The sequence below is a fragment of the Clinocottus analis genome, unplaced genomic scaffold (assembly GCF_023055335.1).
Source record: "Clinocottus analis isolate CAN_PGR_092001 unplaced genomic scaffold, fCliAna1.0.p SCAF_3, whole genome shotgun sequence".
Classification (NCBI taxonomy): Eukaryota; Metazoa; Chordata; class Actinopteri; order Perciformes; family Cottidae; genus Clinocottus; species Clinocottus analis.
Window position 1 is genome coordinate 19,703,354 of NW_027176042.1, and position 20,565 is coordinate 19,723,918.

General features: G+C 43.5%; 1 protein-coding gene across 5 annotated transcripts in view; it reads left to right on the top strand.

The window, feature by feature from the left end:
- slc12a5a (solute carrier family 12 member 5a) overlaps window positions 1–20,565 on the top strand; it is a 145,243-nt gene that overhangs the window by 35,207 nt on the left and 89,471 nt on the right. Inside the window, exon 1 of one of the 5 annotated variants that reach the window (XM_068594996.1) lies at window positions 15,848–16,253. The exons of the other annotated variants lie outside the window; for them this stretch is intronic. Coding sequence (XP_068451097.1) covers window positions 16,199–16,253 — 55 coding nt within the window. The 5' untranslated portion in view covers window positions 15,848–16,198. Of the gene's footprint in view, window positions 1–15,847; window positions 16,254–20,565 lie in introns of those variants that run through there. 5 annotated transcript variants of the gene reach the window in all.

Sequence of the window (20,565 nt, forward strand, 5' to 3'; positions counted from 1 at the left end):
AATCAGCACAAGGGAATTTAGTGCCTCTCTGCTTCCCGCACCAGTGGGCAGATAAGATTATAGCATTTAGATTCAGAAGACATTCTATCACTTCAAGCTGACTAGATCCTCACTGCACCCGTTAAAACCTGAGCAGCACTATATCAACAACGTGCTGCTGGCTTTTTTTTTTTCTTCTTTTATTTTGTGGATGCAATAAAGGCGTGCTGTGATTGCTTCATTGTCTGTGTGTGTGTGTGTCACTATAGTCACTGCTTACGAAGCAAATGTATTGACTGAGTTTCTTAGGCTACAGAACATTTAACAAAATTGTACATGTTCAGCCCAAGGGGCAAATTCTGGTGCTAAGTTAACAGAGAAGTGCCAAACACTGCAGTACCTCAAATGGCCACTTGAGGCCGGCTTCAAAAGGAAGTCAATCCCCATCGACCGCCATGTTAAAATACCCAACTTTACAGCTGGAATGAACATGTGTACAGGCACACCCTGTGAGGAAAGGCCAGGGCGAAGGGGGAGTTAACGTTCTTTTTTAATCATTACGTAAATGTGTCTAAAACTGGGACTCTATCTTAAAACGTAAGATTTGAGCTGTTTTAAAACAGTAAATGGGGTTTTGAGCCATGTTTTTCTAAATTTGGTAAGAAATCTCAATTTCAACATCAGTATTCATGTGTTTTCATCCCAGTAGACCTACAACGCGTTTAAGTGTGCAGTTACTCTTTGATGAAAACCGTTGAATGCTATTAACACAATATCACGATTCAGGATGCACGTCCGTTACTGACGAGCTCAGGCGACACACTGTCAATGCGTGTCTCGAGCTCGAAATGATCTACCTCCCTGATATAGTCTTAATTCTATCAGCCACGAGCCGGGCCGTAATCTTATTATCTGTTGTTAACAGAGTTGGGGTTGGGTGGGGGCTCGGCAGCGATGGAGATCTCCACAGGGCAGATTACCTCTGCATTATCCACTCAGAATAGGACATTATCACCTATCACAAGCCAGAGGTGTCAATTGATCCAATCAGATTGTCCCTCCAGTGATGCGGGCCACTCCCATCGCCAGTTAATTATAGAGACGATGAGGCAATTTACCTCCTTGGGACGAGCTAGTGCCGCCTGCTGGTCTGTGGCCGTACTGCATGTTGATCCACGGCTCAACAACATGCTTCATGTCTGACCCCTCTGAAGGTTGAGTCATTTTACTTTGTGCCCGGTGACTTTCAGATGTAGACAGCAGCTGCTACTCACATACTGCAACTAGCAGGGAATCCACCAGTGTATTTATTAATAGATTATAAAGCTCAGCCTTGTTCCCGAAGTCTTTCAGTGTTTTACTTGAACAGATAAAAAGGAAATGGCTTCTCTTCATTTCAAATATTGGACTGGGCCACAAGATACTGAACCTCTGTGATCTTATATAATATGTTCCTTTTGCAAAAAGCCTTAAAAAGCCATTTCAGTATTTTTCAACCTGGGTCTTGTTTTTTTAAATTTTTTTTTATCATGGCCCTTCTGACTAATAGATTATGCACTAACTATATCCCTGTACATTTAACAACAATTGCAAATCCAGGAGATTCATTTCTGTGTTTAATTTGGACCGGCATTTGAATGGAATAATCTAAAATAATGTTTTTTTTGGGAGGCAAACGTTGGCTTCCAGGATATTTGTTGTTTTGTCAAAGTCACATTTTCCAAATGGTCACAGCACAGGTGGCCAGTCACATGACCCAACATCAGAATGGCCACAATTATGTGAATTGCTCATTGCCGAAAGGTCGTGATGATGCATAAAGGTCCAACATTCACTTTTTTACTTCTGTTCTCAAGTCTTAAGGCTAATGTGTGGCTTAAGCAGCTAAATGCTCTAATACTAGCTCGCTGTTGACTATGAATCTGTCTGCTGTTGCTGGTATTGTACAGTCGGGTTTTCTATTGAAAGAGCTTCCTGCTGCAGCAGTGAAAGTGACCCAGAAGAGTTAAGTTGCTCCTGAACATCTAATCAATAAGCTGGAACTATATGAAGTTTAGTAAAGCTGAGGAAGAACGTCAGATTCAAGTGACCCCCTTTTATATTGACAAATTGTTTTCACAATGTCATTTGATACATTGTAATTAAATATTGAGCCACTTGAGCCATATTGAGCCAAGGGTTGGGTGTGATAGAAGGATAAATGATATAGGAATCCCCAAAGATATTGTGGTGAGCTTCAAATAGAGTGCATTATCCTTTCCTTATTGATCAGCCACCTCTTGCCAATTGGCTTTGTTTGGTTTTGACACAACAAATCACTATTGACGCTCGTTCTGCCAACAAAAAGAATAAATGACAAAATATCCATGTGCAAAAAAAAAGAGCATTTGCTCTCCTGGATACTGAGATATTGTCCGAGTGGAAGACAAAGAACCCACAAACAAAACGTGCAGACCAACTCTTTGTTTCGGCAACTGTTGCTCAGTAGTTTCAATGCTTTGGCTGCGTTTCTTTTGCAGGAGCCGACACATCCACAAACAATCCAGCCGTGAGCCGACACTCCCCTTATCTCAGAGGGGATCTTTTCATTATGTAACCATTTTCCCTTCCATCATGGTGTAAAAATAAGAAATGCATTAAGTAAAGTAGCCCAAAATAATAGAAAAAGGGGATATAAATGTGATATGAAAGGGCAGCAAGCTTATTGAATGTCACCTGCTCTGACTGGCTATCTTTAATAATACTTGTCAACTTGCTCCGTACTTGAAGCCACACCGAGAAAGATATGAATGCTGGAAGAAAGTAACACAATTCAAAGGGGATATTTCAGTCTCACATTGATGTGTATATTTTGGGACAATGTTGCACTAACACAGCGCAAAACAGTGTTGGCCTTACTCGTGTCGATACACTATTTCTTTGTCGGCCTCACCTTATAGCATGAGTAAGGGTCGTTGGGTGAGGGGGATGGGTGGCGGTGGGTCGGGGGGGTAAGTATTTGGTATCCGTCAATGTTCCAGCTGGTGTTGAGCCATTCAGCAGCCATTCAGCCGCAGATGATTTAATGGAAGCGGCCTGAATAGTTGCCGATTTTCAGTCGAGCAATCAGCATCATGTGGGGACGTGCTCACATCGGTCGTAAAGGTCCGGTGGGAAAAGAAAAAGAAGGCTTGTGTAAACGTAACGGGCGGAAATGCATAACATGGTGTACTCCACTAACTACCCCGTCAATGCCCGAGTGCCCCTCGCCTCCTCTCCCGAGTGCAGTGCGTAGTATTTTTGGTGGAAATGTCAGCTTAGTGAGGGCTCGCCTATAGGTACACTGTTGCAGAACGGACAGAAATAGAAACAAAGGTCAATGTGGCATAAAATTAAATCGGATCGCTTAATGCGAGAGCAGTAATGAGGTGACCTTTCACGAGAATCACATACTTTGTGATCTTATCGAACAAAAACACACATGTATGTGTCTCGGATACGTACAATACTGTAGGTAAGACCCCTTTAACACACGAGTAAGGCATTCATTCATCTATTAAGTATTTTTAAGAATCATTACATGTTTCAGTTTTGCTCACCGTAAAAGAGGTTGAATAGTATTTTGATCTGCAGTGTGTCGCTTCTGCTACTTTCCAGCAGTTCTGGTCTCATCATCACGGACCTGTCCATGCATCATATGTTTGTACAGCTGCACAGGAGCAGAGCAGATAAACGATTGCCTTTTCTATTTCTTTTTTTTTTTTTAAAGCACACCAGGTCTGGACCTCATATCCTGTGGCCCTTTTATGAGAAATGGTGTGTTACAAAGCAGGCAGAGAGCACACTTGGCTGCTAAATATGTACGGTTGGATTCCCTCGCACGTCTATATTCCGTATGTGGCACTTTTTGAGGTTGTATTCGCCAACATATAAATGCTGCGATACAAAAACAACTCCCATGAAGAAAATATGCCTTTTATTCATGGCGGACTCACCCATCATTGACTTTCAGATTATTATTACCACATAAAAACTAAAACAACCTGGGCAACCTTTGAATCAGATGGGAACATTTCCTCCAATATGACTCTCATATGTTACATTATAATAAATGTGTGTGCGTGTGTGTGTGTGTGCGTGCGTGCGTGCGTGCATGTCATTATTTTATTCCGTCTTGCGTGCCCAAAGAACAAAACTTTTGGTCTTTCGTCCTGTTTTACTTGTAGCTGAAGTTATCTATCCCAGTGAATGTGCACATTTTGAAGAACTATGTCATTTGTTGTCAGCATCTGCCAGGAGGCATAAATAATATGTTAATTCCACCACAGGAGAGACTTGATGTTCTCTGCATTTAAGTGGAAAAAAGATATTTGTGAGTGTATCGGCATCGACAATCGGCCAACATTTGTTGGAAAACTATCAGCAAGAATCCAATATTGTGCTTTCCTAGTAAACCCATTTTTAGAGCCTCATTGCTGGAAAGGCTGACTGCAGGATTCATGAGAGCGGCTCAGACTGAAGACTCACACAACTCAGAGAAGAAAAAAGCAATGTTCACAATAATCTTTGTAGAATTAGTAGCTTCATATGACAGTAGTTTTTAATAAATTGAATTTCAGGCTGGTCTTCATATAAACTTTAATTGTTCCTCATTTAATTATGACTATGTATTGACTATTAATACCGAGACATCATCTTCTTCCTTGTCAAAACCCGGCGCCTCCCTTACCCACAATGCAGCTGTACTAACGATAGTTGGGTCGCCAGTCTTACCACAGAAAAATTAAGCTGTTCTTTAGAAACTCTCCTAAATTGACCATTTTCATCGCAGATATTTGACTTGTTTAAGATGGAAAAAGCGGTGTAGCCCAACATTGAGGCTGTTGGCTTCATTCCATTTAGCTGTGCCAGTAAGCCAGCGTGCACTCCAGCAGGGCCCTGGCTCATCTAAATGGAACCCAGGTATTATTAAGTTACACTTGTTTGACTATCTTTGCCAAAGTACATTGGAAGTAATTCATCTTGTATGAATGGACATTTAACATTGTTGTCAATGCTTATTAAATGACGACAGACCACTTAAAAAAAAACACATGGGGACTACTTATAAGCGTTAAAGAGATTAAGGAGTACATTTTTTCAATAACTTGGAATAACTGGACTCTCCCTGTTTTGTTTAGACTATGGCATGCCTGTCCTGTCTCAGTCTGGACATTTCAAAATATGAAGCATCAGGACCATAAAATTAGAACATTAAAGCAGCGCTAATCGCAAACACAGCCCAAAAAAAAAAAGGCCTTCTGCTCAGCAGAGGTTTCGTGTTTGTAGGTGTGGGTACAAAATTAGCGTCAGCAACAGCAGAAAGTCTATAAAAATCTTCCAGCCCACACATTTTACAATAACCCCGTACAACCTTCTTGCTTTAGTACTGCAGGCGGAATATTGTTAAATGTTATACAACAGAACCAAATTCAAACAAACAGAAGAAAAAAAACTTTGTTATTTTTTTTTGAAACACACTATCCACAGCATTTCATTTCAACAAAATTTACCAAATATGGCTGCCAGCTTCTTCCTAAGATAATCCCTCTGATCATGTTTCTGTGAAGCCTGAACCAAACATTGATTTGTGTTACACTGGATAAATCGCCCCCTTTCCATCTCAGTCAAGTGTCTCCTTTCTGACGTAAACAGATGTTCTGTGCTCTAAAGCAGCTTACATGAGCAGCCTACAAAAACCTCCAGTATGTTGCTCCAAGGAAGGAACTGCCTACAGTACTTTGGTGTTCTTCACATCATGTACCAGCTCATTGATGCACTGTTGTGGCGTGATGTCGGAGTGCTTCTTATTATAAAACCACCACGAGGCCATTTCATTAGGCTTCTGTATACATGTGTACTCTTGTAATATTAGGTCTACTGCTGTAGACCGACAAAAAGGGCTCCAGGTGCACTCAAGAAATGGATATTTAAGCAAATGAAGGAGATCTCATCAGTTCAGAAGTGGGATTTCTTTGAAATCCCTGCGCTCCACGGGAAAAAAAAGAGAACAAAATCTCCACAATGGCCAACAACAGAAGAGAACAACTTCTACGGATACTCGTGAATCATACTACGTGCCATTTTGAATGTATGAGGAGGCAGTGAAAACGTTCACGGTACACACAAAAAGGAGATGTATGAAGTATAAAAATTGCACATAAATACACACAAGGAAAGAGATAGAGAGGTTTTGTTGCAGTCTGTAGTGATTTTACATTATTGATGATCACAAACCTCAACATTCTTTTACTATTTGTTTGTGTTTTCAGACATTTGGTTCAATAATAAGAATTATTAACACTTTGTGTTTTTCGGACGGCGTGCTCTGAGCAAAGAGCCTCACATCTCCATAGAAAACTAGGCGTAAAGGCCTCAGTAAATCTTGCCCTATGAGTCTTGTGTGCAGACAGTTTTCGGAGGAGATTGCCTTGATATTGTTCTGTTTGACCAAAGTGGGGTGGTGATCATTGCGAGTGAGCCAAAAGATGTAGGTCCGTGTATGGAAATGAGCCCTCATTACTTTCTGTTCTCATTCAGGGCGATGCTCCCCGCTCCTCTTCTTCTCTCACTTCATTTTATCTCTCTCTGTTGCTCCGTCTGTTTTCTTTGGAGGAAATAAAACTGGGTCATATCTTCCCTCCTTTCTCCTCTCAGTGGCTTAAATGAAAAAAAAAAAACAGAAAAAAAGGGAGAATTAATGCAGTGCTGGGGGATGGAGATGTATGGATGGAAAGTAGTATAGGAATGGCCATACACACACAGACTCACACATTGCAACACTCCATCCAAAAGCACTTGAAACATATCTCTCCCCTCTGACTGCATCTTATCCACCAGTGTGAGTCTTCTTCCTCATACGAGGCGCATCACACTGGTGCTTTTCTCCCCGCTACGTCTTTATCTAACATTTCAGGGGTTTGAGCGTGGACTGCCTGCCGCCACAGCTCAATAGTTCTGTCAGGTTCACCTTTTTAATGTGGGAAGATGTCAGATTCTCCCTCCCCTCACACACACACACACACACACACACACACACACGCTCTGATAAGCTGCACACATATGCTACTACAGGATCAAGGAAGATAACCAACAATACAATGCTGCACATGATGACAATGACGGTACAATACATTGTAGTCCGACCAATCCTGGATTTGTGAGGCGGATACTGATATTCATGTATCATCACCAGACTTTATAAACTCTTAAATACCATAAAGTAACCATAACATATAGCACAGGCATTTTAGATGATGAATTCCTTGCTTCTTTTTTGAATTGTGACTAAAATACTGACCTGAAAAATCAAAGCTTTCTAGTGAATAAACAATATAATGGTGACACTGTTTCTAAATTACAAGCGGTCATGTACTGCACTTTGGCCTTTCGGTAGCACAACGTGTTGTTGCTCGTGGCCCAACATTTTCAGCATATGTATTTTAAAAAATCAGCGCTGTTGATTTGTCTTCAGCTACACAACAGTCCACCAATACATGCAGTTTTGTGAAATGCATCATATTTCAAATACAGCCTCCGTGACACTCTTTTACTAATTTAAGTGTTTTAAAAGAATCTGCATAACAAATTGCTATCGAGTATTGAAAGCAAAAACAAATATAAGTAGAGCTTAACTTGCTCAATCATGTTTAATTTTTAAAGGGAAACTGTCATTTTTCAATCTAATGTTTGATTTTTTTTTTAAAGATTGTTTCAGTATTGAGCGCTGCAAAGTCGTACCTCACACTAAGTAAGTATGTAAGTGCTTATTTTGGCCTCTGACCCGTTCCAGTTTTTATTTTAAGTGTCTAACAACATTATGCAAATGACCTAACAGAGAGATTGAATATTTTTCTTACCTTTTACTTGATCCGTCTGTTTTTGAGTCTCACTCAAGTAGAATTCTCGTCCTGAAGATTTCTACAAGAGGTGATTTGTTGCTGGAAAACAACGGTGAAAACGTGATAGTTAGAGAGTTAGGAGTGCCAGAAAGAGTTTGTTGTGTTAGAGTACAGAAAACGTAATGTTGTCCAAAAGATGCTCAGTGTTTGACAATGTCGATTGTCCCCTTTAGTGTCCCTTTAATGTTTAATTATAACATATAATGAATTTCGCCAAACGTAATGATTTCACATTTGTAATTAAAGTCTATTATGCATACGGATAGAGTGATTGAATGATCCACTTTGGAAATGAAGAAACCCTCTGAACGAGCCAAAATTGAAGTTAAAGGAGAGCCGCGAACATTTCTTCCCTCTCTGCGCTTCAGGTTGATTGATTTGTCTGCGGCTGCAAAATTTTATGTCTCTATGATCATAATATTGACTTTGATTTAGAAGGTCATTTCACCGAATTATCGTAAGGAATGCATAGTGGGACATTCAAATGATCGGACAAGGATACACATGATGTGGAAATACTGTAGTAACTCAGCAGTGTTTTCTCTGATTTATACATCAGATGATTGATTAAACACAAATACTATAAAGTAGCAATAACTAAAACAATCCATCACTAGCAGCACTGTACCCTGTCCCTTGAATAGCAAGTTTAGCTTTGTGCTTATACTTCTTTGGGATTAAATGCAACTGCCCTCAACATACACATACACACATCTGTCTGTGCCCACAGTCTACAGATACAGTACACTACTTTTTACACACTCAGCATGTAGTGAGAGTAGATGACCTCAGTATTCGTAAGGGTTTTTTTTTTAAAACATTTTTCCTGAGAGGCAGCGGCTGCTGTGGAAAGATTAGGCGATTAGGAGGACAACACTGTGAGATTGGCCAGCAGGCCTCATCAGATAAAACATGTTTAGAGCAAACAAAAGCCCGGCTCTGCTGTGTCGGAACAGGGCCAGACCACTTTGAAGATGTGAGGCAGATTCTTGAAGCCTCTGCAGCAAGGCGCGAGGAGATCAGATGCCTGTCTCACAATCAAAGCCCCGTCAGTCGAAGGCGGAGGGAGAGGTGGGTGGGTGAGGGGGGGGCTGCCCCGGCTATTTTCAGATTAATTACTCAACAACCCCTCTGAGGGCCACGAGGTTCTGCCAGCCGTGCAGGTTTTTAACACTTAGCAAATCTCTGACAGCACACACGTGTAGCAGACTCTCTGCTCTGATGAACAACATATGATGTGGTTGTAACGCTGCCCCGTCAGCGCCGGCTAACTGGGTCTGAGGACAGATTTGGAGCTTTTCAAGAAGTAAGTGGTAAATGGACCTGTGCTTGTATGGCGCTTTTCTAGTTTTTCCGACCCCTCAAAGCGCTTTAACACTACATGACATCATTCACCCATTCGCACCCTGATGGGAGGAGCCACCATGCAAGGTGCCACATCAGTATCATCAACCATTCATACTCCGTAGGCGCAGCTACAGGAGCAATTTTAGGGTTAAGTGTCTTGCTCAAGGACACATCGACAGGGGATCGAACCACCGATCCACCGATCCTCCGTTCCTCCGATCAGTCGTGTCTAACAGGATTGAGCTGCACTGATTCCTATTCGTCTCTTTCCCTTCATCCCTCCGCCACGTTTCCCCCTCTCATGTTTGTTAATAATGTACAGATAACATTCTTTCATATTGCGAAATCAGCCTCTCCCGACGGACAAAAGCTGCGTGATTAGATTTGTTTTCTGAAGGATACATTTTGAGAAAGAAAAAAAAAACGGGTCGATTCAATAAAGAGAATTTACACACTGGGTGTAAACTTGTTATTTATTTAGCAGCGTCGGGCTCACTGATGGACAGCGGTAGATGGAATCCACTCGGCCTCTCCTGCATAACATCCATTATCGTCCACAGCATACTGTAAATTACCCCTCAGGAGACCAGGACTACATTCATGCAGTTGCCATGTCATTTTCTTGAGCCCGGCACGACACAATTTCAAACAAATAAACGGATAACTGTGTCCTTTAGCATTTTCTGCATGCGTGCGTGCGTGTGTTGGTCCTCAGACTTGCCGTAGGAGGATATTAGGCAGTTCTTTGGGCCGAGTCGGATCAGATTTACAGTTGAGTGGACGAGAATAAGACACATGGGAAATACAATCGCGCTGGACCGCTCCGGTATCGCGCTAACACACTGCATTCTCAAATTGTTTCGCTATGGCTCTGTAATAACACTCCCATCAGCCTCGCTTTATTTTTATGGAAGTCATTTTCATGTTTGCATATTTCATTCCCGAAATGGCTGAGACAGGAAACCAAAATGCATTATTTATCACAATGCAGCTTCAATTAGATGCATCGCAGCCGAATAAAGATTTGACTCACGAGGGATATTTGGAGCAGATTAAACTGTAAAAATCTTCACGTGTAGCATGATTGTTTGAACGTCGACGTCAACCCGCTGCGATGTTTGTGTGCAGCGAACACAAACCTGCTGTGAACGCCGTCGTTTTTGGGATCAAATTTGCCGCTTAGATGTGTTTAATGCTGACTGAGGCGTTTTCAGGCTGCGATTCTTTTTCTTCTTTTTTGTGACGGATCAAGAAAGCCGGCGTGTTGCATTATTTAAGTGTAAGTGCCGCCCCTCAGTCAAAAATATGTTTTTGATTTCAAACGCTGAGGGATTTCAGAGAGGACATTACAGATGCCGTTTCATTCACAAAAACTTTTTTGACGCCCCTTTCGCCCGATGAGTCGCAAATAACCACCTTTTTTTAAACTTCCTGTGGTGTTTGGCTCCTGTTTGGTCTCGTCTTTGTGTCGTTTGTGCGACTGCTGGATGCTGTAAAATGCTGCGTGCCCTTGTCACGGTTTGGAGGTGCTCAGACAGACCATAATGATCTGGCGGCAGTCCAAGACACCACAACACATGAGGAATACTGTAGGTTGGAAGGGGTTGTCCTCTTCCTCTATCTCCTCCTATAACAGCCCACGTTTAGCCACTCGCTGTTGCGCAGTGAGAAAATGTGTATCAATATCACCTCTATGTGTCCTACAGTCTCCTGGACCGGGTCCAAAATTGATAAGATCTGGGGATTTATTAAGAGACAGTTTTTTAATAACCGTGAAGCCAAGTTTGGACCTACGCGTTTCCACTTACATCCTGTCAGCATAGATAACTTACAGTTTTCCGCTGAAAATCCTACGTGACTTCTGTCATCTTCTCTTTTTCTTCTATGACTGAGCTCACATTCAATTGAATTTATTTCATATATTTCCACAATCACAAATCACAAATTTGCCTCAGAGGGCTTTACAATGTCGACACACACACGACATCCTGTGTCGCGGGACCCTCGCATGGGTTTAAGGGAACACTCCCGCCAAAGAAAACCACTTTAACGGAGGAGAAAAACGGGGAGAAAGCTCAGGCGGAGCACCAGAGGAGGATCCCTCCATCAGGATGGACAGAAGATCCATTTCTCTTGAAGGTCAGCACCCTTCTGTCATCTCTCTCCCACCCTGTGCTCCTTTAGATGACGCGAGGTCACAACGGGTCAGCAAGCCCTGCTCGGGCCCATAATGAAATATTTTTTTTAACCACGGCCTGTCATCATTAAAAGTATTCGTGGCGCGCGAGTTTCCCTCCCTCATTAGTAGTCTCTTGAGGAGAGCGGACCAGGTCAGTATGACCTTAGCATGCGTGCATTTAGTAAAACACAGTTCATGACATTTTAAATGAGCCCGCAATCGAAACCCCTTGAAAATGTAAATGTAGCCTTTCTCTTTCGGGGGGGGGGAAAAAAAAAAAAAAACCTTTTGAAAATTGTTCTCTCAAAGGTGATTAATTGGTAGCAGAGGTACTCCTCTGAGGAAAACACGGCACGCAGATGAAATTGCACACAAGCATGTTCACGCATGAATGCCGGCTCACACGCGTGCAATTATGCACAGATGTACAACTTCAGATAACGTGTGACTCATACGTCTGCATTTAGTCATAATATTCTCTTATTTGTAAATACCCACCTCCACTTCTGTCTCTCTGAAAGGCTCTCGTTCTGTCTGTGTCTCCTTATCTTATCGCGCACACACTGCCAAACCCACAACCTTGTAGCATTTTTTTTTGTCTTTTCCTCTCTGGCTTTTGACAACGCCCCTAGGCTCAAGTGCATGTATTTTCAAGACTTTCTCTCAAACGCACAGGCAGTTCAGAATTTTAGTCTCATTGTGAAATGACATGCATCGACTACGGTTGTAGTTTTCACTGCCTCAACCTCGCATCCTGTGGAAGAGTTGCTTTTGGCAGCGTCTCGAGTGTTGTAAGGGTTTGTGCTAATCCAATAACGGGGCCCTGTTTGGAGACAAGACACTGTTAAGTTGTCAGCGAGCCGCGCTGCTTCGGCAATGAGAAAGCCTTCAGATGCCTGAGTGAGTCAGAAGTACATGCGCAGAATAGTGCACACAGAAACATTTGAATGGCATTCATTAGACTCTCTGATGCCTTGAACTGAACCACATGAGAAAAAATAAATAAATAAAAGGAACATTAGTATTTTAATTTGTCTTTGTATATGACTTGTGACTGAAACAGACTCTCACAGGCCCACACAGCACAACCTCTGACCAATGCATTTTCTTCTTTGGATAATAAAGTTAAATGCGACTTTATTTGAAGCACTCTATAAGCTAGCCACCTCACGGCTACATTTAAATTCACATTGTGCAAACAAAGTTTTAACTACTGTAACTTTTTTGCTAACTTTCTCTAACATCATATCTTAAGAAATGCATTCGAACATCGACTTGTAGAAGTCTTCTCTGTCACAACCGCCCGTCCAGTCTGATCAATGCATCTCCGTTGTTGTGTTTCCTTCTGTTTGTTCTGACTCTCTGATGGGAAACAGCTGCCGTGCCAACAGGTCCCTCCGCTCCAGTGCACTCGATGCTCGTGCGTTCCTCCTCGTCACCCACCTCCTTGAAGCGCGCCATATTCTCGTTACCCAACATACGAGGACGCGAATGGCGCAAAAGACAAAGCTATTTCGATGTCGAATCATCTTATTATGGGTCCACGCCGCTGCTCCGTTTCATTTAGCGTGCAGATGCCATTATGTATTCCGGAGCCGTTTTTGTTTTGGGTGTTTCTGAAAATCCAGCGAACCGGTGTAAAGGCTGGCAGATGAACGCAATACACCATTTTCTCGAAATGGTTAGCAGACATTGTGTGAATTGAATGCGTGTTGTTGCCACCATCTGCCTGATAGGTACATGTTCTCACCTGTCCCTTGTTCTATTTAGGTGATACATCGACCACCTTGTTCCTGTCCTTTCTTTCTCCTCCTCCATAAAGCTCAGCGCAGGGGCCATTTCAACAACTGATCGCACGAAAAATAGTTTTGTAAGTGAATCAGCAGAGCAGGTATTTAGTAACACGGGGGTACCGCATCAGCCTTTCGAGTATTATTGATGTAGAAAGTCATAATTCACGCACTGCGTTATAAAGGGAGACCTATTTCAAGGTCAGTGTTGTCAAACAAAACATTACATTGCTCAACAAATGTAAAACAAGAATTACTCAAATTTGCTGTCGGCTCTTTTTCCGGCCCCATTAATCAAAAATATCGCAGCGATCTGGCAGTGCGTTGGCTAATGTCGGCTGGTTTTGGATTTGTGAAGGAAAAATATGTTTTCATTTCATTCAGCCATATCGACATGTGAGTTCACAGACTGCACACACAGTTGATGTTTGGTGTCCGGGCTGTGACATTTCAGCTAAACCCGCTCAGAGAGGGTGAGATTGGTAGTGATGCTAACCTCCATCACTCACTGGGGGGGACATTGCAGTCTGAGGCGGACCTGTGGAGTGACCTGTGCATCGAAAGCTTGAATTGATCACTTGCTTTTAAAAAAAGTGTGTGTTGGATATGTGTTGCACACGAGTGTATCGTCAGGACTTGAGTGGGGTTTTTTTTTGCTCAGTTGTTGTCAGATTAAATTGCCTTTTCATCGTTTGTTCATCGAGTTTAACACAGACGATGAGTTGCGCTGGGAAATGTACAGATACCTGGAACATGGAGGATGTGAACTGGGCTGCCTAAGAAGCACAGGACCACACATTTAATGAAAGAAATATACAATAATTCATTCATTCCTTTCAAGAGGCAAAATGTCAGTAAACTTCTTGGGCATAAACCTGTTTCCAGACCTAAATGTTGTCCCTGACAACATTAGCCAACCATGTTGCCAATGTGACATTATGGAAACATGAAAATCTATTTTGCCCAAACCTATTTTACGTTTATTATTTATCCAGCATTGACCAACATACCGCAACATTCATCCCCAACGCTAGTTTGCAGCGCTCATTACCTGGATGGTGGGCCCATTACCATGAGAGCTCAGCGTGTGAGGCACATTCACATCCATGTAGAACACCCACATCAGCAAAGTACACATTATTACAGCAAATAATGCACTTGTGTTGCTGTTTATGATACACATTTTAAACCAGGAGACTTTTTTTTATTTACCAACAGGATGTTGGTATTGCTCATGCACAGTTAACGAATCAGATTGCTGGCTTGAAACTATCCTTCGTATAATGCACATGGAGCAGCGTTAAGCAGGCGATGCAGGACACCAACTGAATGTAAAGGCTCGCCCCTCGTGGATGATTTAATTTGTGCTTGTCTGTTGTTGTTACAAACCAACTGCGGGCTCTGATGTGAGTACTAATGAAGAACGAGAGAGAAAATGCATCTGTACACCCAGCGCAGTGGAGAAATCTATTGGCATGCTTCAGGGTATTGGTTCTTCTCTGTGGAGGTAATTGTACCTTGACAAAAACTGTTTTGTTTGAGACATCGGGAATACATTTATTCACTGGAGCCGAGCGTGAACTTATATTTTTCCTCCTTCTCTTTTGGTTGAAATCTATTCTGTGCATCAGCGCTACCATGACTAAAAAAACCAGGATTAATTGCTTTCATATCTCTGGTGTGGGATCACAACCGCCGGGACGCACATAGAAACGCACGCAGGCGGAGCGTCTTCACCCGAAACACGTTTCTTTGCACACGGCGCGCAGGGTACCCGATCAAAATGAATCGGCGTGCATCAAAATGAGAGCGGCCTAATTGACAGCGAGGCTTCGGCGCCGCGCCGACGCCGCGCGGCATCTCGGTTGAAGCCGACCACCTCGACACTCGATAGGGCTGGATTCAAAGGAGAACCTAAGAAGAAAAAAAGATGCAGAACCACCGCTCTCGCTTTGCATTTGTGCGTATACAAAACCCAACCTGATGCCTGCATTGCTGATACAGTGTGTCTTTTATAAGTGTGTCTTGAGTACATGGCTCTCCGTGTTTAATATAACTGCATACAGATGATGTCGATAGTGCTTGTTCACCCCTTGAAGGGAACAGAGGCTCGATTTGCATCTGACATTAAAGTGGGGAGCGAGCGCGGCGGCTTATTACAAAGCTGACAGGAGAAAAAAGCCGGTGCATAATGCACCTGTGTGGACAGAAAGCATCAGAGCGGCGAGGCTAACGCCTGCTCTCTCATTTAACAGCATCAATTCCACTTCCCCAATCACCTCTGTGTCTGACAGCCGCGATGAAGAGAGGGAGGGAGGCAGGGAGCGGAGGGCAGAAATAGATAGAGAAGTAATCACACTACTGCTTGAATGTGCAATCACTTTGGCAACTACAGTGACTGAGCAACATTATCTGACCAGGGGAGAGTGAGTGGTTTTTTTTTTGTGGAATTTTTTTTATCTGTGAGTGGGAGAGATCGAGATCAGGAGTGAAAAAGAAAAAGAAAAAAAATGAGACGTAGAGAAGGAAAAGAGGGAAGGAGGGAGAGAGCAAGTGTGCAGCTTTGAGGCGTTCCATCATCACCAAACTCCTGCAGCTTCCCTCTTCCCTCCTCCTCCTCCTCCTCCTCCTCCTCCTCCTCCTCATGTAGAGAGAGAGCAACAGAAAAAGAGAGAGGGGGGGCAGCAACAGAGAGAGAAAAAAGAGAGAGAGAGTCACGCTTACAAGCCAGCGGAGAAGAGACGTCAAGAGGAGGATCTACAGAGGGAGGGAAAAAAAAAAATCCTTCTCTCTCTTCTGCTGCCTCTCTTCGTGCATCCTACGGGCAGCGCGGAGCGAGGAGGATCCGGCTGGCATATTTTCTACGCTGCTTCCCCGCGATTTCTGCGGCTCTATCACAGTGGGTGGAGCGCAGGGAGAGCCGCCGAGAGCTCGATCGGTGACACCGCTCCGCAGCCGAAGAAGAGTACCGGAGAGGAGCCGGGATGCTTAACAACCTGACCGACACAGAGGAGGGAGATGGGGGAGCGCAAAGCCAGGGTGAGTGATGGGATGTGTCCCGCAGTCACCAGCACGCAAAGAGCAGAGCTGCAGAAACGAGGGTGGGGGGGAAGGAGGAGGGGGGGGGGGCATTCGTACGGCAACGCAAGACACGTCGATGCTGTACATCTTCCCACGCAGACGCATAGAGGGAGAATGAAGAAATGTAGCACATGAAATGCCTCGTAAAGCACACAACATGCACAATTTCGGTTTACACTGATGAGAGTGAGCAGTCATTGGAGGAGGAAGTGTGTGTGTGTGTGTGTGTGTGCGTGTGCGTGCGAGTGTTACAGCACTGTACAGTGGTCCGCCTGCTTGCTTCCTCTGCTGCTGCTCTTACTGCAAGGCTGTTGTGACAGGAATAGTAATGGGCTCACTCTATACGGTGGATGGTTCGTGTAAAGGCATTACAGCTTTGCCCAGCACACACTAATACACACACACACACTAATACATGCACACTAATACATGCACACACGTACAGAGACAATCAAACATGCATACGTGCATGCAGAACACGGAAGGGTTTTTTTTCGCCGCAGCCGTCCGATGGTTCATTCCTCCTTCATGGCAAAATGTAAATGCTCCCACCACATATGGCACTCGGTGGGCAGGCGGTATGGGCATGTGCACGCTCTCTCACACACACACACACACACACACACGCACACGCACACACAGAGCCACTCAGAATTACTGATACCGAACCACCATTGCTGCTAATCCCATCGCCCCCAGCTGTCAAAATCAGCCCTCTGTCCAATCCCCATCGCTCAACCCAGTCCTCAGTCTCTGCAGGCTTTCTGGGGAAAAACCTGTGGGTTGCAGGTTTGTGCAGAGCTGTGTTGGGAGGGATCTTTCAGTATGTCGGCTGTTCACCAGAGAGCGCATACCTTGTTGGGCCCAGACGGAAATTGAACCTATTCTTTTCAGTGCAAGCAATATATATATATATATATATATATATATATATATATATATATATATATATATATATATATATATATATATATATATATGTACAGACACTGCATATTTTGGAACAGAAATAAGTCCATGAATGCTGTTAAAGTCCCGGTTAAGTTTGGTTTGGCAACCTTTCTATAAAAACCCGTCCGCTCCTTTGAACCGAGGGTAATTCTTCAGGAGCTGCACACCAGCAGTATTTAGTTTTTCTCTCTGCGATATGTTGAGCATTGTTGTTTCTCTTCACACTTCTCTCTCTCTCTCTCTCTCTCTCTTAAGGCCCAGCTCTCGCCTTCACTGCCCTCATTTTCTTCCTTTTTGCTCTTTACATTCATCTCAGCTTTTCTCTCACTCTTTCATGTCTCCCATTCTGCGCCATGCTACAAATCTCCCCGCTGTTGTCAGGACTCTCAGAGATGCACTGGAGAGACAGGTTGCGGATGAGAGAACAGTCACTATGCTGCTTCTCCTACCTGTGAGGGCTTAATGATAAAAATAGACTAGCGCTGGGAACATGAATATTTAACTTAATGCGGGCATCTCTTTTTTTTGTGTGCGTGTGTGTGACTGTCTGTATGTGTGTGTGTGTGGGGGGGGATTACAATGGTGCGCTAGCAGCACGGGCAGCGGTTGTAAGAGGTCGCCGACATGGTTGAAGCATGACCCCGTTTATAGGTGCGACGAATTGAAACCATCAAGGGCAGAGTCCCGAGCACGACATAAAGCCACACAACGGAGCATTAAGCCTCACGCTAACCAGATTACTTGAGCTTGAGCGTTCTCTCTGTACGTGCTTCTGTCGAAATGTACTTTTTCATTTCGCATACACATGAACCCGCGTGTGCCTTAGGATGGAGTTTCAAAGTCAGCACACATGCACACAGGCAGACACAGTCGCTATCAGGTGTGAGAAGTGTCCCTTCTGATCTTTTCCAAGGTAACGCATGGATGTAACCTTTGCGTGTGGCGTGCAACGAGACATGTTGGGACCCTTAGAGGGACGCATAAGTGCACACCACCACCACCTCCTCCCACTTCCAACACGTCTCTCTGTTCCTGTTGTCACTCTCTTCCTATCTCTCGTTTTTTGTCACTCTCTCCCTGCCTCTCTCTCTCTCTCTCTTTTTGTCACTCTGCGGTAGCAGCATCTCTCAGGATAGGACCTCATTCTCTCTCTCTCACACACACACACACACACACACACACACACACACACACACACACACACACACACACACACACACACACACACACACACACACACACATATCCACCCCCCTCATCCCTTTCATCTGAATCACCGGCCTGCTAAGCTAGCTGTGCAACAACCTGAATAACTCTGTTTAGTCATCAGTACTATGCAGGGCAGCTGCAGATAGGCAGGGCTTTTCGTCTCTTTACAGTTGGAATGTCAGAGGCTGTCGCTGTCCGCTCTCCCCTGGTGCTGAAAGCGCCCCCTTCCCTCCCCTCGCCTGACTCCTGTAGTATGTACATTCAGGAGCTCAGGGCTGCCTGGCGCTGTCCGAGGTGCTGATTTATAGCCTTCATTACACGGCTGGGTCACAGCCCGGGAGAGAGAAAAGCAGAGAGTTACACACAGCATCAAGGTGGAGATGTTTGTGCGTTTGTGGTGGTGTGTCTTCCTAATGCGCATATTTAAAAAAAAAAATATATATAAAAAGTTTTGAGTGTGCGACGATAAACGGTATATTGTCAGATATATAATTAGAAGGGAAGGGAAGAAATGGATGCATGTTGAGTCAAGGCCAGATTGGCAAATCACGTCGCTTTCCCCACTATATTGTTAATTATCTGCAGCTTTGTCAGCGGTGCAAGGAGGTGGGTTGCAATCACGAGTTGAAGGGACAGACGGGGTTTGAAGCCAGAGCATGTCTCGCTTTTTTTTTTATTTCAAGCACAAGCCGGGAAGCTGTTACTGTCTGAAAGGTGTTGTGATGCAGCATGATTGACACCTAAAGTGAAGAGTTGTTTTCCTTGACAGGTGTAGAATGATGGATGGTGTGGTTCTTTTTTTATTTAGGTCACATTGAGATGAGAGAGTCCACATTTCTCTCTATTTTTTGGTGTTTAAATGTAGCGAGTGCCAGTTGACATGTTTCCATATTGGACCAAACTTCTTCTGATTCATGTAAAGTTCTGACCCTGTCATCGTCACTGATAAGCGACAGTGTGAACAATGTTTGCTCGGACAGTCGCAGCACTCATTGTTTACGGTGCAGCATTAAGAAGAGCCGTTCCGGGTTCTTGTTAGCAAGCTGAAGTGATTTCATGCTACTTCTCCAAACGTTCGTGACTGTCCGCAGTTTTTCATTTATGTATTCAGTTGCTCGATAACGTGTCAGTTCAGTTTACTCGCTCCAGTTTAATGAGTGAGTAGTTTTCGTAACGTGTGCATAATTGAATATTGCTCACAAGTTTAGCCTTTAGCTCGGCAGGTCAGCCGACTGCTGATATAGCCGCTCACTCCACATAGATCACAGTCTGGAGTCGTACTTAGAAAACATTTCAGAGGTTATTGCCTCTGTTCGACTAGGGAGACGTGGTATTGATCGCATCAAGAGAAAGGGAAGTGTCACAGTAGTATAAGTACAAGAAGAAATGTATAGTCAAAAATATCACTAAAATGCTTTAGTAAAGTTTATAGTTCATTATTATGTTAACTATCACTCATTATTAAAACACTGTGTGTATATATATATATATAAACTACCTGTACATACACGTAGTTTATACTACATATATAAAGAGTAGTTGGAGTAAAATACTAAAAATAAACTACAACAAAGCGGACTAAAATTCAATGCAACTTTAATGGTTGGCGACATGGAATGTTACTGTGGTATAATAGCGAGTGCTAGTTATCAGCACAGCGAGCACACCTTGAGCAGCTAAGACGTGTCAAAGATACGATAGATAAACAACTGCAGTGCGGCCAAACAAATTTACGTGGTTGAGATGAATCAGTCGGTCGATAAGGAGCGCAGCCGCAATTTCATTCCGTGCTGCACCTGGAACGAGTAGTTTTCTAACAGAGGACGAGCTGCAGGTGGACAGTGCGCTCTGCTAACAGCTCACTGTGGCTGCTGGCCAGAATGTTACAAACTGAGAAAAAATAAACCCAAAACCCCTCGTTTTATGAACAGTATTAACACATTCATTGTCGGTCAAAGAATACTTTGCGTTTCCGATGACTGCTTCATAATAAAAACATCTGTTTTGCCAGTTGAGCACGTTTAATGTGAAGCAGCAAAATGTCTGCCTCGCATTAGCGGTTACTTTACACAGCTCTGATCCCGCGTTAGAAGAGTAAACAGTAAACACT